General features: G+C 42.5%; 1 protein-coding gene across 3 annotated transcripts in view; it reads left to right on the top strand.

The window, feature by feature from the left end:
• myo10l3 (myosin X, like 3) overlaps window positions 1-13,133 on the top strand; it is a 62,329-nt gene that overhangs the window by 24,295 nt on the left and 24,901 nt on the right. For 2 of the 3 annotated variants that reach the window (XM_085384785.1, XM_085384783.1), the window contains exons 3-15: window positions 2,302-2,460; window positions 3,244-3,431; window positions 3,910-4,044; window positions 4,349-4,473; window positions 4,575-4,588; window positions 4,733-4,817; window positions 5,010-5,116; window positions 5,346-5,475; window positions 6,506-6,624; window positions 9,542-9,688; window positions 10,709-10,809; window positions 11,114-11,180; window positions 11,760-11,852. In XM_085384785.1, coding sequence (XP_085240911.1) covers window positions 2,302-2,460; window positions 3,244-3,431; window positions 3,910-4,044; window positions 4,349-4,473; window positions 4,575-4,588; window positions 4,733-4,817; window positions 5,010-5,116; window positions 5,346-5,475; window positions 6,506-6,624; window positions 9,542-9,688; window positions 10,709-10,809; window positions 11,114-11,180; window positions 11,760-11,852 — 1,470 coding nt within the window. Of the gene's footprint in view, window positions 1-2,301; window positions 2,461-3,243; window positions 3,432-3,909; window positions 4,045-4,348; window positions 4,488-4,574; window positions 4,589-4,732; window positions 4,818-5,009; window positions 5,117-5,345; window positions 5,476-6,505; window positions 6,625-9,541; window positions 9,689-10,708; window positions 10,810-11,113; window positions 11,181-11,759; window positions 11,853-13,133 lie in introns of all 3 variants that reach the window. The other variant, XM_085384784.1, reaches the window with a different exon arrangement.

The raw sequence follows: 13,133 nt of genomic DNA, 5'->3' as shown, positions 1-13,133 counted from the left end.
GAACAATGCTGGGCATCCTCTGCACACGGCCATAAACAATCAGAAGAGTCTGTTCAGTGACAGGTTGCTTCTCCCCAAGACAAGAACTAACAGACTTAAAAACTCCTTTGTCCCACACGCCATCAAACTGTTTAACTCCTCTCTGGAGGGGAGAGGGAGGGGAAACAGGAGGACAAAGGAGGGGGGAACAACTAAGCTGTAGTGCCTCTTCACCTCACTGTACAATACCTTTTGTGCAATACTTTTGTAAATAGTCAACAGTGCAATAGACTCAATACTTGAAATGTGCAATTCACTTGTATTTTTATTTTTTATTCCTATTTATTCTATTTATCCCCTTTGTATATTTTATTTATATTTGTCTCTGTATTTATATATGTGTGTGTGTGTGTGTGTGTGTATATATATATATATATATATATATAACAATTCTGTAACTGTAACTTCGGTCGTTGCTGTGCTTTTTGGAAGTCGAATTTCCCAGAGGAACCCACCCGAGGGATTAATAAAGTTCTATCTTATCTTATCTTATCTCTATAAACGGCCTCGTCGACATTTTTCTTTAAAGATTTACTAACTGCACATGTGATTATTTAAGATATTCAGACTCTAACGTATGCCATCCCGGAAAGGGTTTTACAAAATAAGACACATTTGAAAATGCAGGTCATATAGTTTATCTTCATGCAGCTGATTTTTATAAAGGTATAATGTGCACTCACTGGCCAATCTATTAAGGACAGCTGCTGGGATTTTCATACACAACGATCTCTAGCAGACCGAATGTTCTCAGTCTGCTTTGAGCTGACAGGAAGGCAACAGGAACTCAAATAACCACTTTTACAATCAATGTATGAACAAGACCATCTATGAGTGCACAACACATCAAACCTTAAAACAGAGGGGTTACTCCAGATGCCATCTACAAGAACAAAAACTTCTATTTGCATGCTCTATTAAAGGAAAGATTTGATATAGTCCTACTTCATGTTCATTAGATCTACTTTCAAAGAATCAACAGAGCCTCAAATGTTTGACTACAGTCTATTAGCAGCCTCATCAGCCAGCCTTTGCTGACTCAGTGTTTCTCTGAGACACAGTGTCTCCTCCCTGCTGGGACACACATGAACATGCCAGGAGAGCAGCAGTAGTGCATTGGGATGCCACAGCCTCTTATCCATCAGTATCGATCTGGACACCGCTTCCCTGACTGGTGACTGACATAGTTGTGGTCTCTCTGCTCTCTTATCTTGTGCATTAGAGTTCTGATAGCCAAAGAAGGCTGCGACCGTGGCTCAGGGGGTTTGGGAAGCGCATCTGTAACTGGAAGGTTGCCGGTTCGTTCCCTGGGCTCTCTGTCCTGGTCGTTGTGTCCTTGGGCAAGACACTTCACCTACCGCCTACTGGTGTTGGCCAGAGGGGCCGATAGCGCAATATGGCAGCCTCGCTTCTGTCAGTCTGCCCCAGGGCAGCTGTGGCTACAACTGTAGCTGCCTCCACCAGTGTGTGAATGTGAGAGTGATTGAATAGTGGCATTGTAAAGCGCTTTGGGTGCCTAGAAAAGCGCTATATAAATGCAATCCATTATTATTATTATTAAGAACCTTATTCGCTCTCACTCTTTCACTTCCATTATATAAATGCCGTTAGATCTTATCCATCCCTTAATTTCTCACCCAGAGAGAGGTCGTGAAAGAGCCATCCGGACATGAGTAAGACAGGGGCTCTCTGCCTGCCTGGTATGCTGGCAGCAGGCACAGACAGGCACATATCAGGGGTGCAGTCTATCTTATTTTACTTCAGTTATTCCTGAGTGATATTTCTGATCTACCTGTCACCAAAGCATGCAGCGGAAGACTGACGTTCTGTCAGGAGTTTGATTAACATCTTAAAGGTGACCCGGACATAACTTGTTTTGTTCAAACCCTGATGTAACTGGCTGCTTGCTGTCTTTGTTAGCCATGATTAGAGATGCCATGAGTAAACATGGGGTAATTTATTGTGTTGCTATAGTTTTACAATGGTTTTAAACTTTATTGGTACTCTTTACTTCAGAAATAAAATAACAAAGTTCATTCCACTAAATTATCAGTTACTAAACATGAAAAAGGATCCCAGTTGAATTTTAGTGAAATGCAGGAGGTATCGATGTCGTTTACTCTCCTTTTCTTGTGCAGAGACAAAATGGTGCAGCTTCAATGTACAACAACTTGTGCAGTTCCACTTATGGGCTCATATAAACCTTGACAATACCTTATGTTAACATATATGTCTATGTACGTGTGCCTTTTGCTGTTACAGGTGATCTGCCTACAAAAAGAGGAGCTGAACAGGGAGATGGTGTACCCAATGCACCCCAGCAGCATCCATGGAGTAGAAGACATGTCCACACTGGCAGAGCTGCACGAAGCGGCAATCATGCACAATCTGTTTCTGCGCTATCAGAAAGACAACATCTATGTAAGTGTTCATTGATGTACCAGTAGAGTCCTGACTTGAGGTTTGTGAGTCAATATTTCTGGGAATAAATAATGTGAGGAACGGTGAAAAGTAGAACACGTCTCGAACAGGGGAGGATATATTTATATACTGGAAAATGGTCAGAAAGTTATACAGGGACAAACAAAGAGGACTGGGGGCAGGGTGATGTTTAATAATATTAAATAATACTTACAATACATATAAACTCTGGAATAATGTGCGCGTATTCAGAACAGGATTTCTATTATCCTTGTTTCACCTACTCTCACCCCCAGGATTGCTTTCAACGTAAAGCTCTGGGCTTCCACGGAAATATTATCCAGGTATTATTAAAATAATCACTCCCCACAGACACACATTAACTATGCCTTTGGAAATCCTATCTCCTGAGCTCATCTCGGAGCATTCGCCAAGCCTGGCTTCGTGGTATTGGAGAATAGTATCACTGTGTGGAAGGATGACCCACAAACACACTTTTGTGTGTGGGGGGGACTTTTTTCCCAAAGCGCATTAACCGAGCAGAAGCAATGGATCCTAAAATATTATCATCCTTACAGCAAACTAGGCCATATGCAGTAGTTTAATACTATTGCTGAATGCAGGTACTCAGTGAATCCACCGAAGTAGGAGTATTCACTAACAGTACTGCAGAGCTCAATGAATAGCAAAGCGATTAGTGAATTATACATTTTAGTGTGTTCTTTCATACCACCTGTGTTATCCTCTGACTTCTTTTGTCTTCCTTCATCTATCTGCTCTCAGACCAACATAGGTTCAATTCTGGCAGCAGTAAATCCCTATAAGCAGATAGCAGGCCTGTACGATGGCGCTGCTGTCGACTTGTACAGCAAACATCACATGGGGGAGCTGCCTCCTCATATCTTCGCTGTGGCCAACGAGTGCTACCGCTGCCTGTGGAAGAGACACGACAGCCAGTGTGTTCTCATCAGGTGAGTCCTGCAAATTTATTGGCTGCACTATAAATCTTGAGAGCAGAATATGAAATAAGGAATATCGTAGTCTTCCTTTGACCTTTGCAAAATAGGTACTCCTATCTGAAAAATGTTCTCTTGCATTTCCCAAAAATACTGTATGAATAGACATAGTAAAGAATACAGTTGACCAACTGAATGCAGCACCGTTGAATCACAGCAAGAATATCCTCGGTTCAAATCTTTTGGTGGAGTTTGCATATTCTCCATACCTGCGTGGGTTCCTGCAGTCATGTTAGGTTAAGCAGTGGCTCTAAAGTTTCCGTACATGCGAGTGTGATTGGTTACCTGTCTCTCTGGGTTAGCCCCGTCCTGATTCTCACCCTGTGAGATCAGCTCCCGCATCCCTGAACTGGATACGCAGTTTAGAAAATGGATGCATGGAGAGATTCAAGCAGATCCGTTTATGTATCTTCTCTGTTTTTTGCATGCTCAGTGGGGAAAGCGGTGCTGGGAAGACGGAGAGCACCAAGCTGCTGCTAAAGTTTCTTTCAGTGATGAGTCAAAACTCAGCAGGTACTCCTCCTTCAGAGAGGACAACCAGGGTGGAGCAGGCCCTCGTCCAGAGCAGGTACTGTGTAAATGCATCTCCCCAGGTGCAAGTCATTATTTTAATGTTTAGGTTATTTGATTTTTAAATTAAAATTATTTGCATGGTAAGATAAAAAAATTTGTTATGAGCTTACCCTCAAATACCAGTTCAAACTCTCCAAACAGCTTGTGGCAATGGCAGTGATGTTAACCTAATTCAGCTTCAGACATTATTAAATAATCTGGATCCACATCACCGTCACTGCAGTGTGTGCTCACCGGATACATTTTAAAGGCTTCTTTATAGTAACAGATTTGCTTGATTGTCTTTATCCTTTCTGTAGTCCCATCATGGAAGCCTTTGGGAATGCTAAAACAGTGTACAACAATAACTCCAGCCGCTTCGGGAAGTTCATACAGCTCCACTTTTCCCAAAACGGAAACATCCAGGGAGGTTGCATCATTGATTGTATCCTTCACACAGTAAATCAACTCTCACATACTATAAAGATAGTATTTTGCACAGATGATCGAGTCGCTGTAACTTTTTCCTTAACTTTGAGCTATCAGACTTGCTGGAAAAGGTAAGCTTATATTGTGCTTGTGATACAGTCAGTATCTTCAGCAAGTCTTCTTCAATGACACCAGTGTTTAAATAAGTAATCGGAATAACTCGTTCAGTTGTAAAGTACTTGTAGCAGTTTTTCTAATCACGCTGTCTTTCCAAGAACCGCGTGGTCCGACAGAATCCTGGTGAGAGAAACTACCACATCTTCTACGCACTGTTAGCAGGGGCAGACAAGGACCACAGAGGTTGGTTTTTAGTCTGTGACTGACTATGATACCCATATAAACACTTCTTTAGTGAAGACATATGACTGCTATGTGACTGCTATCCTGAAAATATGTACTTTGGGGCATCTCTACAGCTACCTCTGAAATAACGTCTGTGTTGTCCGTTTGAAGTGTTTTATTACATCTACTTTGTCCGTTTCTGTGTCACAGATATGTACCTCTTGTCTGAGGGTCCTGAGTCGTATCACTACCTGAGCCAGTCGGGCTGCGTGAAGGACAGCAGTCTAGACGACAAGCAGCTCTTCAACAGTGTGATGGTGAGGATGAAAAGGACTCTTGTACATCATTTGTTTCCCCTCCAGGGGGCGCTGTAACTCTTTTTCATGAGTCAGAGACCTTGCTTCCATAGAACATGAGCCTTGGGTGAACTTATTATTTGGCAATCTCACATTGGGTCTGGTTTGTAGGTGGTTGCATGTTAATTAATGAATTTAATTTGTTTTAGGATTCCTTATTGTGGCACATCTGTGTAACTTTGTGTTGCAGGAAGCTTTGAAAGTGATGGAATTCAATGAGGAGGAGATCAGGGACGTGTTCAAGCTTCTTTCGGCAGTCCTCCAGATGGGCAACATTGAGTTCATGACTGCCGGTGGAGCTCAGATAACTTCCAAAGGAGGTAGAAAAAGAAATTAATACCAAAATCTTAAAAGATCTGGTGGTGTGTTAAACTTTATGTACATGTATCAATTTGTGTAGAACGCACTACTGAATATTTGGTCTGTTGTTGCTTCATTTACTTGCCTCAAAGTTGAGCTCGGTGCACTTAGTAATGCCAGTGGTTACTTTGCGTGTCATTGGTATCCAAGGTGTCGAGTTTCAGTCGACAGTCTCTGGGCACCACAGAGTCACTTCCTGAGTGTGTGCTCTTGATGACACATTCTCAATGTGAACCATATTACTGAAGCTTGGAATTACACAGATTAAAAGCAGTATAAAAACCTAGAAATGCTCTAACTCTATGGTAAAAAAAATAGGCCATCCACTTTCTTCTGCTTATCTAATTCAAAGTCAGGGTATGCAGGAGGAGCCACTGTGATAACCACCCCACCACTGTGCCTCAGCTAAATAAGCTAAACTGTGTAACTGGGTGTTACACTTGTATTTGTTTATTTATTTGCTGCTTCTTTTCTTTTGTTGATTCCTTTATTAGACTTTAGTGAAAGGGGAATTTTTGTATGAAAAAAAAAGATCCAAGCAGTGGTTTTAGTACTGAAAGCAAATGCGCAAGCTATGCAGGTTTTATCAAGCAGTTTAAAAAAAATTCCAAAATAAACTCAGTCCAATTGTTTCTGGTGAAATTTCCGAAGTAGAGAACTGGGTTATCAGCGATTTTGGACGGCTCTGCAGTATTCCTCACGGCCCTGAGTTTGACTGACATTGTACCAGCACACAGAGCACCAAGCAGGCTGTAACATGAGCTTCAGGCTCCTTTGTTTGCTGTGTCCGACCTCTTTTCCAAAGAACCTGTGAACTACGGTGACTGCCAACACTACAGACTTGCCTGCAGAGTAGAGTTTCCTGCAGATGGTATAGGATTGCTGTGTATATGCCACATCTGTTGTTTAACATGAATAGGAGTCACCTGAACTGTTTGCGTAAGTGATAGATACCCTGTGTACATCTGTGTGTGCTTGTGTTTGTTTCAGTGGTGAGTAACGTCAGCGAGCTGCTCGGCCTCGACTCCTTCCAGTTGTCAGAGGTGTTGACCCAGCGCTCCATGATCCTCAGAGGAGAGGAGATCTGCTCCCCCCTCACTGTGGAGCAGGTAACAACACATCCAGCCCAATTTCCCCCTCTGTTGCTCATTACATGAATCACACAGTTAACACGGAAACAGAAAAGAAGCACTTGGACCTCACTTCCCAGAATTCAGCGTATAATTTTAAGTTCAGGCACCATGCTCTGTCAAGAATCTTAATCATGCAGTGGATCCATATCTGTCCTCGCCCCTCTCCTTCTCCTGTCCTGGTGACACACTCACACACACAATTTTCTCTGACGCGCTCCACCACATGCCTTTCCAGATCCCCTTGCGTGACTCCCAGCCATTTCCTGCTTTTTGTCTGCCAGATTTCAGGCACAATAAAGCCATCGTGATAGTGATCTGAGTCAAAAGCACAATAGAACCAATGACTGGTGGTGAAGTAAGAGTCTTCTCCTCTGGAGGCAGTGCAGCCAGGCACTGAGACGCTGGCATAAATATCCACTTGTGTCTCCCTCAGCTTCAAATGTCTGCGCTGACATCTGTAATACTGTAAACATTGCACAAGTTTTCATCTGCATGTGTTGTGCTTTTCACCATATGCCACAAGAACACACATGCCACAATCCCTTCTCGGCTGGGCTCAACCCATCGGCCCACTCACGCTCATAAATGTCAGCGAATATGCAGGGAGGACCTTTATTATTATCACCGGGACACGAAAGCTACAAGAAAGCTTTTCATCAGCAGACAAAGAGTCTTGTGCTGTCACCCTGCTGCTGCTTGTTCTGCCTGGCCTTTGAAGCAACTTGCCTCTTAATAGAGTTCATTATTCCAGACCTAGAGTTGGCAAGAAAGACCTCTTCTCACAACAGCCAGGGGTCACTCCCCCTCACAACTTCCAGCAGTAGACCCCCACCCCTTGTCGTGGACAAGCAGCCATTCTTCTCACCCCCGTGACGGAGATCCTGGAGCCAGCAGCGCTCTGTTCGCTCCCAGTAGTCGTACAAGGTGACCGGGCATGATGGATTACTGAAAAGCCCAGGAGCATTGTGGCTCTGAATAAAGTACACACGGCCGCACTCTTGTTTTGTTTTTAAATCAAGCACAATACCTGTCGAGGAAGTGTAGCTGGCAAGCTCAGGCTTTGTATATTCATACACAGGCTGTAAAGCTTCCTCAATGGCAGCTGGAGAAAATTACCCTGGACTCAAATGTGGATGGGAAGTAGATTTTCGTTGTTGTTCACATTGTAGCATCTGTCCTACGAACCACGGAGAAGTAACGTGTCAAGTTATTAATTATGTTCTTTTCATGTTCTTCTGTGGAACTGCGTGTAGCTCACAGGACTTCTCATCAGTTTTAGTTTGAGTAATGATTTGGACAGTTTCATTTTTAGTTTTTACTTGTGAATTTATGCCAAGCTCAAGGCCTGTAGGCCAGAACCAGGCTGCTGAAGGATCCAGCAGACTGGATCCAGAGTGTAAAAATTGCAGAGGAGCAGGGTGTAATTTTGAAACTTTTCACTATATTTTAGAAGGAAGCATTGTGTTTACGTTAAGAATGAATCCTTCATGAGAGGCTTTGTCCGACCTGCTAATTTCATCCTAAGCCTGGGGGCTGACTCATCGGTTTCACAGCCTTACTAATGACAAAGACATTACACCGAAGTAAGATGCAAAGGCCAATGAGTCCTGTGGATGTGTTTTTGTGAACTGGGACAGTTTCCTCGAAATGACAGCACGCTGGCTTAATGTGGAAACACTGAGACATTCTTATTTTTCTTAGGACATCTGAGACTGTTCGTCATCTGTTTTGTAAATGGATGGTTCATTTAACTTGAAGGTTTTTAGAATGTACTTCTTTGTCATTTTCAGAGGTCTGGCCAACAAGTCCGGCCTGTATGTGCTGTATGTGGGCCCATGAATGCACAAAGCTTGACACCAAGAGTTTAGCACATGGCCTCCGTCAAGCCTCTTACTGAAGTAAAAGTGCCAACAATTCAGAAAAAAGCTAAATACATTTAAACTGTATCAGTAATTATAGATCAGTTTTCTGCTCTGAGCACTCAAAGCACTTTCAACTACAAACCTCATTCAGCTATTCACACACACACACTCATACAAGCACTTTTTATGTAACGCTCATGCTCCAGTGGATGCATCAGGGGCACCTTAGAGTTCAGTATCTTGCCCAAGGATGCTGCAACATGTGGGCTGTGGGAGCTTCCAGTTAACAAATGACCCGCTTTACCTCCTGAGGGATCGCTGTGAAGATCTAATGTGAGAGAAATGGACCTGAAGTCAGAAAAAGGGGCACATGTTCATTCTTTCTATGTAAAATCTTACTTTTATTAAACAATAGATGTCAGATAAGCGTTGTACCGAAAACAAAACATCAGCTCTTTCTGAAATTTAGTGGAATGGAAATATAAACTACAAAGCAGCTGAAATAAATCTCCAAGTGAACTTGGATGCCTGCCACCATGAGCCTCTTTCTGCCAGGTGGGCTTTGGGATTTTTCTGTAGGTGTCATTTCCTTTAAAAGAAAAATACTTAAAAAAACAAATAAACTTTTACGCTTTATTCCAGTTTGCCGTTGTTTTCACTGGATTTTTCTAATGTTACAGTGCAGTGCGTCACTCTGAAGATATTTGGGTGATAAAAAACACTGACTGTTGTGAAAACAGACGTCTTCTCAACTGCAGACAGACGCTGACATAACACACCTTTGTCTTCAAGCCACTATTTGTTTTATGGAACTGAGGCCTCACACACGCTATCATTCAAGCAGTCCAAACATATCTTTTGTTTTTAACTTCTTTAACCGCCACCTGATAGAACCGATGAAATGTTTACTGTGTGGTCATAAATGCTGTGTTTAGGGTACAGTTTGCAAAGTTTCCTTTTTCCCCCTCCTTTTTATTTATGCCTGACGTGGTTTCTGGTACGCCCTCCATCTCTTTTTCCCTGATCTGTAGGCCGTGGACTCGCGGGACTCGGTGGCCATGGCGCTTTATTCCCAGTGTTTCTCCTGGATCATAATGAGGATCAATCAGAAGATCAAAGGGAAAGACAACTTCAAGTCCATTGGCATCTTGGACATCTTTGGCTTTGAGAACTTTGAGGTGAAAGCCCCAAAAGAATCAAATCCTGGTTTAAATCACCAGATAACTTATCTTCTCTGGTGCATTGTGAGAATACCAACACAATGACTGTTCTATCAAAGCATTTTGCTACATTTTGTATTTCTTCCTTATCTGTGCTCTTTTTAGTCACGTGCATTTGACAAACATGAGTCACATCTGCGGTAGTAGCACACACTTGCACACACACACTGAGAGTATTACACCTTTTTTAATACTGATAACGAGACCTGCAACATTAGAGTTTTAACAATTTCCTAGAACAACAATATGCCAAGAAAATATCCCCCACACCATTACACCACCACCACCACCAGCCTGAAGCAAGCTGATACAAGGCATTATGGAGCTATGCTTTCACGTTGTTTATGCCAAATTTTGATCTTACCATCTGAATGTCATGGTAGAAATCAAGCCTCATCAGACCAGGCAACATTTTTCTAATCTTGTGTCCAAATTTGTTGAGCACACACAAACTGTAGCCTCAGTTTCCTGTTCTTAACTAACAGGAGTGACTCAGAGTGAAGTCTTCTGCTGCTGTTTGACTTGTTCTGCATTCAGAGATACTCTAACCCTGCTTTAGTTGCTTTACTATCAGCTTGAAGCAGTTTGACCATTCTCTTCTGAGAGTACTACCACTCACTGAATATTTTCTCTTTTTCCCACCATTCTCTGTAAATCCTAGAGATGGTTGTGTGGGAAAACCCCAGTAGATCAGCAGTTTCTGAAATACTTAGACAAGCCCGTCTGACACAATAAAACCATGCCACTTTTGAAGTCACTTAAATCACCTTCAAGTGAATTGTTTGACCTTCAGGGGGTCATCCTGACCATGTCTACATGCTTAAATGCACTGAGTAACTGTCATGTGATTGACTCATTAGAAACATGCGCTAATAAGCCGTTGAACAAATTAACTAAATAAGGTGGCTGGTGAGTGTGTGCTTTTATTTGATTTTAATCTCAGAGAGTATACTGAAAGCATGTTCTTCCATTGTGTAGGTGAACCGGTTTGAACAATTCAATATCAACTACGCAAACGAGAAACTCCAAGAGTACTTCAATAAGCACATCTTCTCCCTGGAGCAGCTGGAGTACAACAGGTCAGAAACCTTTACATAGTTTAACATCATACATGGATGCATACAGTGGAAAGAGCAGACAGCGCAGACACAGATGGGGATGGGGGTTGAGCCTCTTCATGATCATACCGGCAAACTGCCAGACGTTTGGAAATGCCTCACTTTCTCCCGCAGCCAGTTGTTTTCTGGTACAATAGGCCAGCAGCCTGGACATGGCTCATTTCATCACATGCTCACACTGGATAATGCTGCCATTGTGTCTTCCTGGTTGTTGATGTTTATGTATACATGGTGTGTCTGTCTGTGTGGGTGTTTGTCTTCACAGGGAGGGGATCCAGTGGGAAGCCATAGACTGGATGGATAACGCTGAGTGTCTGGATCTCATAGAAAAGGTAACAGACAGTCAGACCCTGACAGAGCAAAGTCATCACCAGGACAGACCGCTAACCACCAGCCAGAGCGGGGCTGACCCAGACGCCACACTGTGCTTACACTGACTCCCATCTCGCAGTCTATCATTATATAGTCTCATTTTGCATGTTGTTTGCACAGTAATGTACACTAGTCAGCGGTTAGAGGTATGGTTAGAGTAAGGCATGAATTTGTGTTATTTTACCACCATACTTATAATGACGTTAAAACTGAGCCTCTACATAAGTGTTTGAAAGATTTCTGGTTTAAAATCACAAACTTGGCAAGTTTGGAGGAAACACTACACTACAACTACTTCATCCCTACATATCTGTCTGATTTTAGTTCATTATAAGACATGAAACTACTCTGCTGAGCGCAGTGCCTCCTCTCTCTTTCTCAATTAAAAAAAGCATATTGAATGAATAACATTGCTGTTTCCTGTACGTATTGTTATAGCTGCCAGATGTGCCCCAATGGGATTACAACTAGTTCCATCATGACTTTGGTGTGTTTCAAACTCTTTGCTCTCTCTCTCTTTTTGTCTGTCTCCCCTTTAGAAACTGGGCATGTTGGCTCTTATCAATGAGGAGAGTCGCTTCCCCAAAGGCACCGACTACACCCTTCTGGAGAAACTACACAGTCGACACGCAGTGAGTCCACACGCACACGTGAAAACCTACATGGCTCCTTTACACACTCTATCCCTCCCCGATAGACAGCAAAGCCATAAAAATGACCCATATCCGCGCACCAAAGCTTCTTAACCCCAGCTGGGGAAATGCCTTCACCGCCCACCAGCTCAGACAGCCTCAAAGAGTTAAACCTCTGTCCTGGCTGATGAATCGCCTGTTGCATTGAATGTCTGAGCAGCACTCGTACACACCCCCGGGCGCTCCGGCACATGAACACAATAATACTGAAATGTGATCAGCCATTCTCTGGGTCTGACCAGCATTGTGTGCAGGAGAAAAGAGTTTTCTATGGCTGACGGAAAAAACAAGAACGATACAGAGCGAGACTTAAGAACCGCATGACCTCGCCCTGAGGTGTTTGCTTGGGTGCGGATCCGTGTGTTACGTTTTAAGGTCGCGATCAGAGCAGAAGATGTTTGTATCACATCATGTAAGGAAGTTGCAAACAGCGTAAATGAATCAACACATGTAAACGTGTACGTTGTATTTTTTTGATAAATTTGTTTATTAATTAGTTTGTAAACCCGGGTTCTAGTATCTTCAGCACAATAGATAGAAACTCATTATATACAGTACTGTGAAAAGTCTCATGACCTACCCTTCATTTCTTTGTATTTTGCTTCGACGTACCCAGACTTTCGTGTATTTTATAAGTGGTCTTGAGCAATAGTTCTCCAGGCTTTCTGAAGGTCATTCGAAGTTTTCTTTGGACACTGGCTGCTTTTTACTCATTTTCAGTCCAAACTGACCTATGAATCATTTAAGAAGAAGAAAAAACCTACCTAACTCAGGAAAGAAAAAGTGTTGTGTTTACACATAACAGACAACTAGCAAGGAAGCAATTTAAAAAACTGTACCACAACTGTCATAAAAAGCACATGTGTTTCCAATTCTTAATTCGAAGGTACAAAAAATTGACAACACATAGTACAGTTTGACAGGCTCGTGCCCCGAAATAGAATTTTGGGATCAACAAAGAGCTGTTAGCCGCTTGGCTAATAGCTCATTGTTGCCCTAATTAAATACTGTTAGCAACTAGCATATCTTGTGCTAATGGTGGAGGACCTAGAAAAAAATCACTACCAATAGCAGATGAACAGTATCATTAAGAAAAATAATTAAGAAATAGCAAAAAAAGACCTGAGAGATTCATCTGGCGTTTCCGTTTATCCACCGACTATTCGCTGAAGCCTCATTGGCAATGGTTTCAATAGAAGGTGGTAATTTTATCTTTTTTTA

This window comes from Rhamphochromis longiceps, linkage group LG16, assembly GCF_057381845.1.
Source record: "Rhamphochromis longiceps isolate RC_006_pf linkage group LG16, R_longiceps_female_GT1.1, whole genome shotgun sequence".
In the NCBI taxonomy this organism is placed as follows: Eukaryota; Metazoa; Chordata; class Actinopteri; order Cichliformes; family Cichlidae; genus Rhamphochromis; species Rhamphochromis longiceps.
Note: the sequence above shows the minus strand (reverse complement) of the source record. Positions and strands in the feature narration are given on the sequence as shown.